Source organism: Pelobates fuscus, chromosome 13, assembly GCF_036172605.1.
Source record: "Pelobates fuscus isolate aPelFus1 chromosome 13, aPelFus1.pri, whole genome shotgun sequence".
NCBI classification, from domain to species: Eukaryota; Metazoa; Chordata; class Amphibia; order Anura; family Pelobatidae; genus Pelobates; species Pelobates fuscus.
Window position 1 is genome coordinate 57,684,565 of NC_086329.1, and position 17,070 is coordinate 57,701,634.

At 43.5% G+C, this 17,070-nt stretch overlaps 1 protein-coding gene across 2 annotated transcripts in view; it reads left to right on the top strand.

Annotated features, from left to right (window-relative positions):
• Positions 1–17,070, top strand: part of MDGA2 (MAM domain containing glycosylphosphatidylinositol anchor 2) — a 793,609-nt gene that overhangs the window by 632,442 nt on the left and 144,097 nt on the right. For both annotated transcript variants that reach the window (XM_063440282.1, XM_063440283.1), the window contains exon 9: positions 9,387–9,656. In XM_063440282.1, the coding sequence (XP_063296352.1) occupies positions 9,387–9,656 (270 nt within the window). The remainder of the gene's footprint in view (positions 1–9,386; positions 9,657–17,070) is intronic.

Consider the following 17,070-nt stretch of genomic DNA (forward strand, 5'->3'; position numbering starts at 1 on the left):
CGCCTACTCTAAGCCGCCATCCTCCTCCTGGTCTAGCATCTTCAGCCACGTCAACCACTGCTGTCCTTCTTGCCCCCTCTCAACCATCCGCCACTCCGTCTCCCGCCTTGAGCAGTTCCCGCTCATCTGCCCACAGTCATGTGTCTGTCAAGGACATGTTTGAGCGTAAGAAGCCAATGTCACCAAGTCACCCCCTTGCCCAGCGTCTGACAGCTGGCTTGTCCGAACTATTAGCCCGCCAGCTTTTACCATACAATCTGGTTGAGTCTGAGGTGTTCAAAAAATTTGTAGCTATTGGGACACCGCAGTGGAAGGTACCCGGCCAGAATTTCTTTTCACAAAAGGCAATCCCCAACTTGTACTCGATTGTGCAAAAGGAAGTCATGGCATGTCTGGCACACAGTGTTGGGGCAAGGGTCCATCTGACTACTGATACCTGGTCTGCAAAGCATGGTCAGGGTAGGTATATCACCTACACTGCGCATTGGGTAAACCTGCTGACAGCTGACAAGCAAGGAATGCGTGGCATTGCAGAGGAGTTGGTGACACCGCCCCGAATTGCAGGCAGTCCTGCTGCCACCTCCTCTACTCCTCCTACTCCATCCTCTTCGGCTGAGTCCTCTTGTGCTGCTGCGTCTTGCTCCACATCAACGGCACCCCCCAGCTCCCCAGGTACTATTCCACATCCCGGATACGGCAGTGTCACGCCGTCTTGGGTTTGACTTGCTTGAAAGCAGAGAGTCATACCGGACAAGCACTCCTGTCCGCCCTGAACGCACAGGTGGAAAAGTGGCTGACTCCGCAGCAACTGGATATCGGCAAAGTGGTGTGTGACAATGGAAAAAATTTGATAGCGGCATTGAAGTTGGGCAAGTTGACACATGTGCCGTGCATGGCACATGTGTGTAATCTGATCGTACAACGCTTTGTGCATAAGTACACAGGCATACAGGACGTCCTGAAGCAGGCCAGGAAGGTGTGTGGCCATTTCAGGCGTTCCTACATGGCCATGGCTCACTTTGCCGATATCCAGCGGCGAAACAACATGCCAGTGAGGCGCTTGATTTGCGACAGCCCTACACGTTGGAATTCAACACTCCTAATGTTCGACCGCCTGCTCCAACAAGAAAAAGCTGTTAATGAATATTTGTATGTCCGGGATGCTAGGACAGCCTCTGGGGAGCTGGGAATTTTTTTGCCACGTTACTGGACGCTCATGCGCAATGCCTGTAGGCTCATGCGTCCTTTTGAGGAGGTGACAAACCTAGTCAGTCGCAACGAAGGCACCATCAGCGACATCATACCATTTGTTTTCTTCCTGGAGCGTGCCCTGCGAAGAGTGCTGGATCAGGCTGTAGATGAGCGTGAAGAGGAAGAGTTGTGGTCACCATCACCACCAGAAACAGCCTTATCAGCATCGCTTGCTGGACCTGCGGCAACGCTGGAAGAGGATTGTGAGGAAGAGGAGTCAGAGGAGGATTGTAGCTTTGAGGAGGAGGAGGAGGAGCAAGACCAAACACAACAGGCATCCCAGGGTGCTCGTTGTCACCTATCTGGTACCCGTGGTGTTGTACGTGGCTGGGGGGAAGAACATACCTTCAATGACATCAGTGAGGAGGAGGAACAGGAAATGAGTAGCTTGGCATCCAACCTTGTGCAAATGGGGTCTTTCATGCTGTCCTGCCTGTTGAGGGACCCTCGTATAAAAAGGCTGAAGGAGAACGACCTGTACTGGGTGTCCACACTACTAGACCCCCGGTATAAGCAGAAAGTGGCGGAAATGTTACCGAATTACAACAAGTCGGAAAGGATGCAGCATTTGCAAAATAAATTAAAAAGTATGCTTTACACAGCGTATAAGGGTGATGTCACAGCACAACGGGAATCTAACAGGGGGAGAGGTGGAAGTCATCCTCCTCCTCCTCCCACGACCACGCCGGCAAGGACAGGACGCTTTAAAGACGTGTTGTTGATGGAGGACATGCGGACCTTTTTTTAGTCCTATGCATCGCCACAGCCTTTCGGGATCCACCCTCAGAGAACGACTCGACCGACAGGTAGCAGACTACCTCGCCTTATCGACACTCTGAGGAGCGATGAACCCCTTGACTACGGGGTGTGCAGGCTTGATCTGTGGCCTGAGCTATCCCAATTTGCGATAGAACTTCTGGCCTGCTCCGCTTCAAGTGTCCTGTCAGAAAGGACCTTCAGTGCAGCAGGAGGTATTGTCACTGAGAAGAGAAGTCGCCTAGGTCAAAAAAGTCTAGATTACCTCACCTTTATTAAGATGAATGAGGGATGGATCCCGAAGGGACTGACACTGGGCGATACATTCGATTAAAAAAGGCCTGATGAGATGAGCTGCCTTGGGCTAAAAATGGTCCACACGCTGCTGTATTTTAGCTCTGAATGACGTTTGACTTGCGTGACTTATCCACCACCAACTAGGGTTCAAGCCGCCATGTTTTAGGGCACTTTCTGCCTGTGAAACAAACATAAATTTTTATGGCCGCTGCTACTGTAGCAGCGGCTGCAACAATACCAAATTTTTCAGGCATGTGTACATGCCTAATTTTTAGGCCCACTGGTGCAGCACTGTGGCTTCAAAAACCAAGCCAAAAAAAAATCCTCCAAGATGGCACCAATATACCAGTGGTCTAAGCATCTTCCCACCTTGGCCTAAAAAGGGGAGGTGATTCAACAATTAAAAATCTCTGCCATTTACACGTCCACTGATAGGAGACGCGGAAGGTATTAAACTGATATGAACAATACTAAACTCACCACTCCTATCTGGTGGCACATTAGCTTGCCCGCGCAGTGCCCCAAATTTCAAGTAAGAGGACCGACCAAGCATCTTCTTCCATCTCCCTGTTACATAAATCAATGCCATATCCATAGAAATTGTAGAGAATATCCAGGATAGTTTTACAGGGCCAAATCATGTCGCCTGTTGAAAGAGGTGACCTTGCTCGGGTCCCAGGTGTGCGGTTCCTAAAATGGCTGCCATATACATGTCCACTGATAGGAGACGCGGAAGGTATTAAACTGATATGAACATTTACTAAACTCACCACTCCGAGTGCTGTTATTTATTTAATTTTTTTGTGGTGAGGCTTTACAGGACAGAGTGCTTCTCCACGGGACATGTTAACTCACGGGCAGCTGGCTCATCAAGGAACCAGAGCAGCTTGAACGAGGTGACCTTGCTCGGGTCCCAGGTGTGCGGTTCCTAAAATGGCTGCCATATACACGTCCACTGATAGGAGACGCGGAAGGTATTAAACTGATATGAACAATACTCCACTCCTATCAGTAGGTCCGTCCCATTGTGATTTATGCCCCCCACCCACCGCGCAGGGATGGGGGCCGGGGGGGAGGAAAGTAGGCCCCCCCATTGTGATTTATGGCCCCCACCCACCGCGCAGGGGTGGGGGCCGAGGGGGGGAGGACAGTAGGTCCCCCCATTGTGATTTATGGCCCCCACCCACCGCGCAGGGGTTGGGGAGGACAGTAGCTCCCCCCCAGTGTGTATCATGGGCTTTGAGGACAGGTGTCAATCCATACCTGCCAAGTGACCCTATGTAGGGGGAACAGTCCCTATTCTGCTCTGTGTCAGTGTGTATCATGGTCTCTGTGGACGGGGAACAGTCCCTATTCTGCTCTGTGTCAGTGTGTATCATGGTCTCTGTGGACAGGGAACAGTCTCTATTCTGCTCTGTGTCAGTGTGTATCAGGGGCTTTGAGGACAGGTGTCAATCCATACCTGCCAAGTGACCCTATGTAGGGGGGACAGTCTCTATTCTGCTCTGTGTCAGTGTGTATCATGGTCTCTGTGGACGGAGAACAGTCTCTATTCTGCTCTGTGTCAGTGTGTATCATGGTCTCTGTGGACATGGAACAGTCTCTATTCTGCTCTGTGTCAGTGTGTATCAGGGGCTTTGAGGACAGGTGTCAATCCATACCTGCCAAGTGACCCTATATAGGGGGAACAGTCTCTATTCTGCTCTGTGTCAGTGTGTATCATGGTCTCTGTGGACATGGAACAGTCTCTATTCTGCTCTGTGTCAGTGTGTATCAGGGGCTTTGAGGACAGGTGTCAATCCATATCTGCCAAGTGACCCTATGTAGGGGGAACAGTCCCTATTCTGCTTTGTGTCAGTGTGTATCAGGGATTTGACTCTTTATTCAGATTGAAAAATTACAATTCCAGGAAAAATTTAACAAACATTTACAAGAACATGTTATGCACATCATAGAAACAACGTGAACCTCTTTAAAGCCACAAACTTAAGACAAAAAATACGTACACACAATGTGTAAGGGTTTGAAAGAATATTCTGAATCCTTACATGTTTACTTTATCGTTTGTTTGATTTTTGTGAACCATATATAAACTACAAGCAGCGTGAAAACTATAAAAACTCAAGTGGCCATGCTGATCAAATTAAATAGTATGCTTTACACAGCGTATAAGGGTGATGTCACAGCACAACGGGAATTTAACAGGGGAAGAGGTGAAAGTCATCCTCCCCCTCCCACGACCCCGCCATATCTGCCAAGTGACCCTATGTAGGGGTAACAGTCTCTATTCTGCTCTGTGTCAGTGTGTATCATGGTCTCTGAGGACGGGGAACAGTCTCTATTCTGCTCTGTGTCAGTGTGTATCAGGGGCTTTGAGGACAGGTGTCAATGTTAGGTGATTTCTGCCCGTTATGGATTAAAAGCAGACTCTGCATCAACTGTGTAATTTTCCATGGGAGTTTTTCCATGGATCCCCCTCCGGCATGCCACAGTCCAGGTGTTGGTCCCCTTGAAACAACTTTTCCATCACTTTTGTGGCCAAAAAGAGTCCCTGTTGGTTTTAAAATTCGCCTGCCCATTGAAGTCAATGGCGGTTCGCGAGCATTTGCGGAAGTTCGCGTTCGCCGTTCGCGAACCGAAAATTTCGGGTTCGCGACAACACTATTGTTCTATATATGTTTATATCTCTATATAAAAACATTGAAATTAACCTTTCATGACAGATTTGCAGTTTTCTAACCATCTGGTTTGACAAGTTATACAATTGAGCGTTTCTTCCCTTATTACTATTAAAACATTAAAAGCTCATAAAAAAAAATAATGTATATATATATATATATATATATATATATATATATATTAAGATCAATTTTTATTGGATTCAGTCTGTAGATAAATATAGTCTATAAACTGAAACTAAAATGTGTTATAAACTGAAATAGCATCAGCAAAATGTATAACATAGCAACAAAGGGGATATAGTTGACATACCACACATTTATACATTATCTTTCCTAAGGTACACAATAATGGAACAAATCAGTTCTATTTTAATGCATTTCCATTACTAGTCCCTCCTGCTAAGCGCATCAACTATGTTTTCAGTGGTGTTAAATTTGCTTTAATGCACACCTTTCCTATAATGTTATATTGTTTGGGAAGTACAGACTTAATTTCCATGAGAGGTTAAAAGTCCAACACTTTGTTATCTTTATGGTATGCAAGTAAAAGGTAACTCTCCATTCCCAGATTACCAATCTTTAGCTACTGCAATAAATCATTCTGGCTCTCTGTTGCCTAGTGCTGTTCTCACACAAACCCTACCCCCTCCTTTCCCCTGCAGGCATTGATTTTTTCCTAGGCTGAAGGCAAGCAGAAAATATGCCAAGAGGGGGGTTTCCTGGATAAGACATGTAGAACACAGCCTTTGTATATCTGTGCCAATTGGCACAGACAGTAGGATTATAGGACCATTTTTAAAATCAGATTTTAGATACATTTACACATCTGATAGCAGTTCTACATGAACAATGTATTATTGAAATTGTCTATCTTAAAATTGAAGACTAAAGGGACACTATAGTCACCAGAACAATAACAGATGAATGCAGTGTATGTCTGGTATCTACGGTCTGTCCCTGCAGGCTTTTTAATGTAAACGCTGACTTTTCAAAGAAAGGGTTGTGTATACATTACTGCCTATGAACCCTCTAGTGGCTGTCACTCAGACGGCCACTAGTGGTGCTTCCTGGTTCAGTGCTGCACATTTTGCTCATAATCCACGCTCTCTATGGAGGCACAGAATGTTCCTCATAAAGATACATTGATTAAACGCATCTGTATGAGGCGATGCAGATTGGCACAGTGCTGCTTCTTACAATGCATGCTCAATAGCCTCCCAGTGCTTTGCTATGGGGAAGCTATAGATTGCCTGAGATCATCAAGTCTGATAATCTCAGCCAAGGGGGTGGAACCAGCCTCCAGGAGACACGTGTAGTACAACATATAGAACTACACTTTAGAAAACAGTTCTGAGCAAAACTAGACTTAATTGTGGCTGTGAGTTGAAGGCTCAAAATACTTTTCTAAAGTTAAATAAATTTAAGCATTACGTTTTTCATTCGATTATCTCACATATGAATGCATATCTTTAATGCAACTGTCATTATTGATGCTACACATAATCTACTGCTGGATGAAAAAGCAGTTATTGCTCTATATGTCGCACATCCAAAGTCAATGTCCGGAAGTGCCTGTTCCGCATCACATTATTACAGATCTAGAGACACATGGACTTTTATCTTCTTCAGTCAATTATTATGCATTTTCAAACCTATTAGCCCAGGTTTGAACTTCTGCGCTAATTATTTTTTACCTTGTGAAAAAGGATAATTACAATGTAATTTATAGTATGAAGGGATTATGACTTTTGTTCTTCTACAGGAGTGTACAAGTCCAGACAGTACGTAATTATTTGCGGTCCAGATATTTACTGTAGTACCAGAGCAAATTTATTCAGTTTTAATTTTACACTTATTTAGTCAACACACCCATATCATGCATTGTTTTTTAAATGGTCACTATTTAATTTATATTTCATTTGAGTACTTTTTTGCTGGTTTTATACTAATTTATACACAAATATTACAGGCAAAATTATTAGACAAAATATATCAAAACAATTCTCAGCTCCTCACATGCATTATTATTGACAGGCAATCTTGTGGTCCACTTACCTTTTATGTGGGTATAGGTTGGAACACTGCCCAATACAATATCCATACTTAACCCCATATCCCTCAGTCATTTGTGAGAAAAATTAGGTTTTCTAGTCAATACGTAATAATGCAGACAAAGTGTTTAATTCATTTTTCATTTTAAAGTAGCTAAGGTGAAGATGGTAGGAGGGTATTCAACATATACATGTGTTGAGCATCCCTTATACAGTCTGTAAATAAGAATTATGTTTTATTGACTTGGCTACCATGCAGTTTGGTTAGTAAAGTGTTAAAAATATTAATTTTTAACAATATGGGCTTTGGATAATGTTTTGGAGATGGGAGCAAGTTCAGCTTCCTTCTCTCAATTTCATTCATAGATCATGATTGCTGTGGATTTGAATAATCACTTGGAATGGAGATACAAATAATGTTACTCACAGTACCTGCATCTGTACAGCATGTCTTATTTGAAATCAACTGAATGCTGGGAAAGGCTGATTCTAAATGCTTTAGTCCTGACTATTAATATCACATTCATGGCTTTTAGAAAAAGGCAAGTTATTTGTTAGTGTGCTGCCTTCCACCAATTTGTTATTAGAAAATGTTGAAACACATTCCATAATTAACATGAATATAGTGTGTATATAGGTATGTCCAATAGCTAATTTTGTTGTGAGACAAGTGAACATATGGCTCTCTCAAAGGCCTCTATCAAGACATCATGTGTCAATTTACAGCTGTCTTTATGTAATTGACGTGCCTGAGCCTTTGTTATATAGCTTATAAAAAAAAATACTCAATTGCCCGATTTATGGGTATTTATGAGCAACCTGATTACAATTATCTACAATACAACTACAATGTTAATATCCTTATTTAGACATTGTGACGAACCGCCTGGCACCCCAACTGGGTACCTCCGCCAATCGATGCTTCCTAGCTGACGCCGAAGACCATAAGCACCGCACTGGACACCATAAGCGCCATAGATCCCACAAACCGCCGCACCCTGGGCCAAACTCCTGGATCCAGCTCTCAGTAAGAGAGTATAGCTGTGAAGCTCTTATAAGAGCTACTGGTATAGCGGTTCCCTACAATCACAAGATGAGGCTACGTGTTGAGAGTTAAGAAGGAATTCATTTTAATGGGGCCACACTGGACTTTCATAAAAGTCCCCATGCAAGAGGTACACCCACATGGACCTTGTTGGGGACTCCAACACAAAGTCACAGACCAATAAGAACAGTGATTAAATGCAAGACACTACTATAACAAACATACAATCCCTCCCCTCTGCCTGGGAGATAATTGAGTCAGATACTGTATTAACTCCATTATTTCCATGCAGAAAAAAAAAATCCTAAAAAGTCCAGAAAGTACCATAAAACACATAATATTGCCACAAATACATCCTCTGATGGCCCTGATCTGGGTGACCAACATATCCAAAAATCACCAAGATTAGTTCAGGGGTTCAGAAATTATGTGGAAGTAATTTATTTGACCGACTGCAGGCATGGTCCAATGCCCAAAACAGTTCCAGAGAATCAGGGCTTGTGGTCGGTTTAGTTCAGTAGTTTGAGAACGAACAAACTACCGAACAGAGTCAATATTCTTACCCTGGAGCTTGTTCCCCTCATCCAGATGAATGATTTCACTGAACAGTTATATAGAAACGAACGCAGGCGATGATTAAAGTCCAGCAGTGTCGGGAGTTTCTGTATCCGATTTTAGTTCCATGAGATTCATGCCCAAACACCGCTGCCCGCGTTTATGCAAACAAGATGATCGCCACCTCGTGGTTGTCCATAGGTATTGCGGCCACCCAGACGAACAATTAGAACACTGCGGGGAGAAACTTTCCAAGTTAATAGGTGTTAAGCTCCAGGGTGGTCTCTCGTTCATGTGGTTGTTCGCTAATTTGAAGAGCTGCTTCGAGAGTTCGAAATGTGGCCATTTAAGTCCAAAAAGGGGCACAGTATTTTCAACCAGGTTTTAACACAGGGGCCAGCCATAGTCATATGGTAAGGGGCTGGCAAGTATGCCCTTCAGAGAACCTGTGACAAGGTCCAGTTCATCACAGACATGTCTACATACAATTATACCATGCATATGTACTATGGAAAGTATTGTAGGTTGTCAAGACAGCCAGCAAGTAATTTTGTAGTCTTTTCAATATGCTAAGGGTTCTCCTTCTCTTCCCACTGCATGCTTGCTCAAAACAAAGCTGTACAATTTTACAAAGACAGTTGAGAAATCATTTTTTTGTTAATAGTCACGTTGTTAGTGATGGGAACCATAGCAATTTTGTTACATATTCATCATAATCTAAAAGTATTTTATTTGTTCTTATATTTGCAGATCCACCAGCAGTTGAACCAACATTTCAGGAGATCAGGCAAGGCTTGGGACACAGCGTTACAATGAATTGCAGAGTTTTGAGAGCTTACCCCACTCGAGTTCTTATGTATGAATGGAGGTTGGGGAGTAGATTACTAGATAAAGGACAATTTGACTCTCAAGATTATACAGAGTTTACAGTGACTATCAATGCCAAGGAGCATTATGGAACTTATAACTGCAGCATAATAAACGAAGCAGGGGCTGGTCGATGCAGTTTCCTTCTTACAGGTATGTTTTATACAAATAAAAATGTTGTAATATATTTAATATATTTAATATAACAGTGTATTTCTAGATGCATTAGAAACTATTACTGGTCAAAGTGGTACCAACCGAACAATCAGCACATAGATTACGGTACTTCTACTATTTTTACTTTCCTTATATGATTGCTCAAAAAACATACATTTAAAAGGTTACTCCAATGTCTGACAACTTCTACCTTTAGAAGTTGTCATAGAAGAAGGAATGTGTATGTGCAGCTTCTCTGCTTGAAACGCTGCAAATCTATAAATATTTACATTTGTGTGCCCCGAGCACATGTGATTTAGACACCCTGATCTCAGTTCCAGCCTACCTAATGGAAAAAAAACATGTCTAACTCAAAGGCTAGCACGGGCCACATAAACAAGGTTTAAGTTCATGTGGGCCGCAAAAAAAAATAAAAAAATTCCAGTACTGGGGGGGGGGTGGGGGGGTACCCTCTCCTTTGTTTAGTTTAAAACCACACAAACAAAAACATTATTAGCTAACAAGCAGACTCCACTCACAGCCTCTGGTATACCCCCAATGGTGCTGTCCGCATCCTGTGACAAATGGATCCTCCTGCTACTCCTTGAAAACCTGTGAAGGAGGAGCACATTAACGTCCTGTCAGAATGTGACTGACATGGCGTTGCGTGCCTCCGTGCACCTCCAGGTCCTCCACTGTCCAGCCGCGGCCATCGCAACACTGACACACACTTACACATTCTTGCACACTCACATTTTATTTATTGCTCCCTACCTTCGGGAGCTGGTTTTGGGCCTCTCCCTGATCTCTCAGGAGCTCAGTTTAGTGATGACGGGTGCCGGACGCGTGCAATTTAGTGATGCCGGGCGCCGGAATGACGTCATATTCCGGCACCGCTACAGAGGGTGCACATGAGGGAAGACTGAGCTCCCTCGCTGCCACAAGTAACCTCCCCTCCCCAAGCCAGGTAATTTTGGCAGAGTAGGCACCTGCAATGTGGGGCGAGCAGGTGCCTATTCTGCTTTTGTAAGCATGACAAACTCGCGGCTCACCGGACCGCAAAAATATTCATTGTGGTCCGCGAGTTTTACATGCTTGGTGTAGTGTATTGTCAGAATGTTGCCATGGGGACACACCCAATTAAAGGACCACTCTAGGCACCCAGACCACTTCAACTTAATGAAGTGGTCTGGGTGCCAGGTCCCTCTAGGATTCACCCTTTTTTTTTATAAACATAGCAGTTTCAGAGAAACTGCTATGTTTATACTGAGGGTTAATCCAGCCTCCAAAACCTCTAGTGGCTGTCTCATTGACAGCCGCTAGAGGCGCTTGCGTTATTCTCACTGTGAAAATCAGTGAGAGCACACAAGCGTCCATAGGAAAGCATTGTAAATGCTTTCCTATGCGACCAGCTGAATGCGAGCGCGGCTCCTGCCGCGCATGTGCATTCAGCCGATGACGTCGCAAGGAAGAAGGAGAGGAGGAGGAAAGCTCCCTGCCCGGCGCTGGAGAAAGAGGTAAGTTTAACCCCTCCCCCCAGAGCCCGGCGGGAGTGGGTCCCTGAGGGTGAGGGCACCCTCAGGGCACTCTAGTGCCCGGAAAACTAGTATGTTTTCCTGGCACTAGAGTGGTCCTTTAAGGATGCCTAATAAGGCATTGTAAGTATGATATTAAAACAAGGTCATAACCCTTTAACTATGGCAATTGAACAAGTATCCCATCTGAATCTTTGGGTGTAAAGTAGACTTGTGCATAGTGGAATATTTTGGTTCGGTGAAAGTATATTTCGAAAAATTTAATTTAATTTAGGACCTACTTGTTTAGTTGATAAAAAAGTCATGCAGTGTACTGCAAAATATATGATTATTATGTATGTCCATTTCATTCACTGGTCTAGTGAGAACAAAAACAAAAAAAAATATATATATATATATTGTTAATACAATGTTAAAAAATCAGTACACCAGTCAAGCCATAAGACTTTATTTTCCCACAGAAATCAACATTTAGTGAGAGTCTCCTACAAACCATGATTTTTTTCCCCAATATTTCTTTTTTGGAACACTGCATGCTAATTAAATTACTCACAATGGGCTTTTCTCTGATCATTAAAGGGACTATGTTTTCTGGCACTGGAGTTTTCCTAGCACTGCAGAATCATGAAGTACCCCTCTCCCTCCCACCCCCATCCCATGTTGGGTTAAAACCCCTTCAGTGACTTTCTTGAATCCAGCACCAATGTCCCTCGGTGCTTTGTCAGGCTCCGCCCCCGCTCCTACCCCGCCAACTTCAGCCGGCAGGGGGAATCCTAATGTGCGTGCATTATTCAAGACTTTCCTATGGGGATTCCAGCGCCACTAGAGGTCCTCATGCATAGCGTGAGGACGTCCAGCGTCATTTAAAACACTGTTTTAAGAACCCGGAAGTCCCTCTAGTGGCTGTCTAATAGCCACTAGAGGAGGACTTAACACTTCAAGGCAATTATTGCAGTTTATAAAAACTGCAATAATTACACTTGCAGGGTTAAGGGTGATGAGAGTTGGCACCCAGACCATGCCAATGGGCAGAAGTGGTCTGGATGCCTGGAATGTCCCTTTAAATCCAAACCCTATTGTCTGTATTTGTTTATGAGAGTCTATACAAATGCATTGTTGTAACACTGACAAAGAACTTCATGTAAAAATAATACATTTAAATAAAATCAGTTTTTAGGATAGCTTTATAAAACTTTTTTCCCCAGGATGCACCGCGCTTGTTTTTCATTTTACTAATTTATTTATCTCAAAATGTTTAAGCACTTCCATAGCAATCAGGATACATGAGGAGGGATATAAAGGTTCATTAGAAGCCCAATTGCCCAGATGTAGGCTGTTTAACCGCCATAAAAAAAATATATAAAGTTGTGCTGTTTCTAGTTGGAAGGAGAACTTTGAGCATTTGTTTATGATTAATATTGTATTGGAGCTTTTTAACTCAGAGATTAGACATGTTTAATGCAAAATAAGATATTATGAAGAGTTAAGAAAAGACAAAACGGTATTAAAAAAAAAGAAAAAAAAAAAAAAACATCTGAATGCATTAAACAATAGCATAATTTCCGTACCTAGAAGCATTAAAAATATAGTTAGTCATAGAACATGATATGCTCATATACTGAAACCCATAGTGGCCAATATAATAATTGATGGGGTTATACATTTTAGAAAATGGACAATTTTAGAGTCGGTTTTAAATTATATTTTATGATCTAATATTTGTAGTAATTTCCTTCAGTAATTTACAACCGAGCACGAGAAGTGAAAATCTAGAGGGTGGTTTAGCATAGTAAGCAATAAATTGAGAGCAATTAGAAGATAAATTGATGTTACGTGTGGTTAACAGCAGAAGTCGTAGAAATGTAATAGCTGTGCAAAGAAAATTAATTATGTAGCCAATACATTTAAAAAACTTTGGTGGATTTAAACTGTTCCCGCACATTTATTATAATAATTTTGAAACCACACATAAAAACTAATTTTTACTTTTCTCATTTATTTATGCATTCTGATTAATAAAATTACCATCTGGCTTTGCATCTTCCTTCTAAAAAGTTATAGTTTGGTCACTTCATGTAAATTAGCTAATTTTCCCCATGTTTCTCTGGTACAATGAAGATGTGCTTGATTTTTATGACCCAGTAAATTTGATATCACTAAGAGCCCATTTTTGTTTCCTTTTTCCTTGTGTTTTACCTCAAATTCCTATTAATATTAAAAGGTATATTTTTGCTAGCAAACCTGCAAAATAATGTCAAACATGTACTTTGGCAAAATTTCACTACACCAATACGCTAGGTAGAAAATAGATTATCCAATAAATACTCTGAATGCTGTTGCAATCTGAAGGTATAATTCTCTTAACACCTTCACTACTGATCGCTTTTTGATTTAAAATGTTAGCACATTCGTTGAAGCAAGGGATGCATTGCTAGCATATAAAGATAAAATCAGTTGTGTATATATTGCATACATTGTTTTATTATTTTTAAAATAAAGAATGTTATTCATTAAAAGTGTGAATTGCCAGAAATTCAGATTGAATTCAAAGGGAACTTCTAACTTTTATTCCAAAATGTAGTGGATCCCCTAAACTCCGGCTGAGTTATGAATCTCCTAGTCCCAAGTGCAGTAGTGATTATAGCCCCAAGTTCCCCAAACATCAGCCTAGACTTTATGAAAGGTATAGACAAATCCATTTAATCTGGCCAACTGGCCCACTTATAAACAAAACAAGGATGCAGTAAAATATGCTCAGAACACTCCCACAAAATGTTCACAAATTCCTGTGTCAGAGTGACTCGGCATGAAATAAAATATCAAGATGCATAAATACATACAAAAAACAAATAAAACCCCCACAAATTATATATCGTCAAATAGCCCTGATCTGAGCATGCAAGTTCTCCAAATAGCGCTCAAAATTATGTAGTGTAGGGGAACAGGGAACTAAAAGCAGCCCTGGAAAAAAATTCTATACCAGCCCAATAATGCGTCGCGCCAGCATAGTGTGCTTATATAGAGGGTGAAAAAATAACTTAAAATTGAAAACTATTACTCCAGCGAAAGAACGCATATAGGGCTTCAAAATAAACAAAAGAGCGCCTTTATTTTAAGCAGACATTCATTTGCATGTAATCAATGTTTCTGTACAACTAATTTGGACTATTAAGGACATTTTAGTACTGGGATTGAAATGGTGAATGTATGCGGTTGCACAACTGAAAAGAAAAATTAAGTTATCTTGCTCATTTTGAAGTCCTATGGGTACGCTCTTCACTTTGAATATGTTATTGTGCATGAGTATGCAACTAGCAACAAGACTGGGCCAATACGTGCTCATTACAAATATGTATATATGAATGACATTTATGTGTGTATTATGCATATATAAATGTATATTAATATATTAGTCATAATTATATATGTTGCTAATACACACATCAATCAATATACATGCATACATACATATACATATACATATACATATACATATATATATATATATATATATATATATATATATATATATATATATATATATATATATATATATATATGTGTGTATTACTGTCAGGATCACATCAATTACGTCTATTACGTTTACCTCGTTTAGTGTATCGTCTCCAATTGTCTCCTTTTTGTCTCTTACAGTGGCCCTTGTGTTTCTTTTACTTCATCCCAGTCCCTGTGTGTTTTTTACCCTTCTCCAGCCTCTGTATGTCTCTTTCCCCCAGCCCCTTTGTCTCTTTCTCCCTTTCAAAATCTCATCTGTGTGTCTCTTTCTAACTCCAGACTCTGTGTGCCTCTCTCTTCTCCCAGCCACTCTGTCTCTTTTTCCCCCAGCCCAGTGTTTCCTCCCACAAATCTTGTGTTACTTTGTTCCCCCAACAAACCTTCTGTGTCTCTTTCTCCCCTCTCCTCCCTGTGTCTCTTCCCCATCTCCACCCGTGTGTCTCTCTCTCTTACCACTGTCTCTTTGCCCCTTCCCCTGTCTCTGTCTCTATTACCCCTCTGTCTTTGTCCCCCCCATCTCCTGTGTCTCTCTATTACCCCTCTCTTTGTCCCCCATTCCCCTGTGTCTCTCCATTACCCCTCTCTTTGTCCCCCATTCCCCTGTGTCTCTCCATTACCCCTCTCTTTGTCCCCCTTCCCCTGTCTCTCCATTACCCCTCTCTTTGACCCCCTTCCCCTGTCTCTCCATTACCCCTCTCTTTGACCCCCTTCCCCTGTCTCTCCATTACCCCTCTCTTTGACCCCCTTCCCCTGTCTCTCCATTACCCCTCTTTGACCCCCTTCCCCTGTCTCTCCATTACCCCTCTCTTTGACCCCCTTCCCCTGTCTCTCCATTACCCCTCTCTTTGTCCCCCTTCCCCTGTCTCTCCATTACGCCTCTCTTTGTCCCCCTTCCCCTGTCTCTCCATTACCCCTCTCTTTGACCCCCTTCCCCTGTCTCTCCATTACCCCTCTCTTTGACCCCCTTCCACTGTCTCTCCATTACCCCTCTCTTTGTCCCCCTTCCCCTGTCTCTCCATTACCCCTCTCTTTGTCCCCCTTCCCCTGTCTCTCCATTACCCCTCTCTTTGTCCCCCTTCCCCTGTCTCTCCATTACCCCTCTCTTTGTCCCCCTTCCCCTGTCTCTCCATTACCCCTCTCTTTGTCCCCCTTCCCCTGTCTCTCCATTACCCCTCTCTTTGTCCCCCTTCCCCTGTCTCTCCATTACCCCTCTCTTTGTCCCCATTCCCCTGTCTCTCCATTACCCCTCTCTTTGTCCCCATTCCCCTGTCTCTCCATTACCCCTCTCTTTGTCCCCCTTCCCCTGTCTCTCCATTACCCCTCTCTTTGTCCCCCTTCCCCTGTCTCTCCATTACCCCTCTCTTTGTCCCCCTTCCCCTGTCTCTCCATTACCCCTCTCTTTGTCCCCCTTCCCCTGTCTCTCCATTACCCCTCTCTTTGTCCCCCTTCCCCTGTCTCTCCATTACCCCTCTCTTTGTCCCCCTTCCCCTGTCTCTCCATTACCCCTCTCTTTGTCCCCCTTCCCCTGTCTCTCCATTACCCCTCTCTTTGTCCCCCTTCCCCTGTCTCTCCATTACCCCTCTCTTTGTCCCCCTTCCCCTGTCTCTCCATTACCCCTCTCTTTGTCCCCCTTCCCCTGTCTCTCCATTACCCCTCTCTTTGTCCCCCTTCCCCTGTCTCTCCATTACCCCTCTCTTTGTCCCCCTTCCCCTGTCTCTCCATTACCCCTCTCTTTGTCCCCCTTCCCCTGTCTCTCCATTACCCCTCTCTTTGTCCCCCTTCCCCTGTCTCTCCATTACCCCTCTCTTTGTCCCCCTTCCCCTGTCTCTCCATTACCCCTCTCTTTGTCCCCCCTTTCCCTGAGTTTTTACTTCTCTGTTTGTGTCCCTGTCTGCCCCTTGTCACAAGAGGACTGAGGGAGGGGGCAGAGCTAAGTACCATGCTCCCTCGCGGTTCCCATAATTCCCAGCACAGCCACATCATAGAGTAATCCCTACTCTATGATGTGTAGATGCTAGGAATTATGGGAACCGCGAGGGAGCTTGGTAGTTAGCTCCGCCCCCTCCCCCAGACCTCCTGTGCTGACAGCTATGATGCTGTCAATATCAGTGAGTGTGCTGCTGGATCGCTTAGGCGGCCACCCGGCACACTCACTGATACTGACAGCAGCATAGCTGTCAGCACAGGAGATGGGGCCGCTGGCCGCAAGGTGAGTAATCACCTCAGAGTGTGCCGCCGGACCGGCCACCCAGTGGCACCGACATGCGGCCGGCGGCCGCGATATTCTTAAAAACGGCTGCAGGGCTCCCTCTCTATAGGGAGTAAGAGCTCTGCAGCCCCCAGGTGCCGCGGCCCACCGG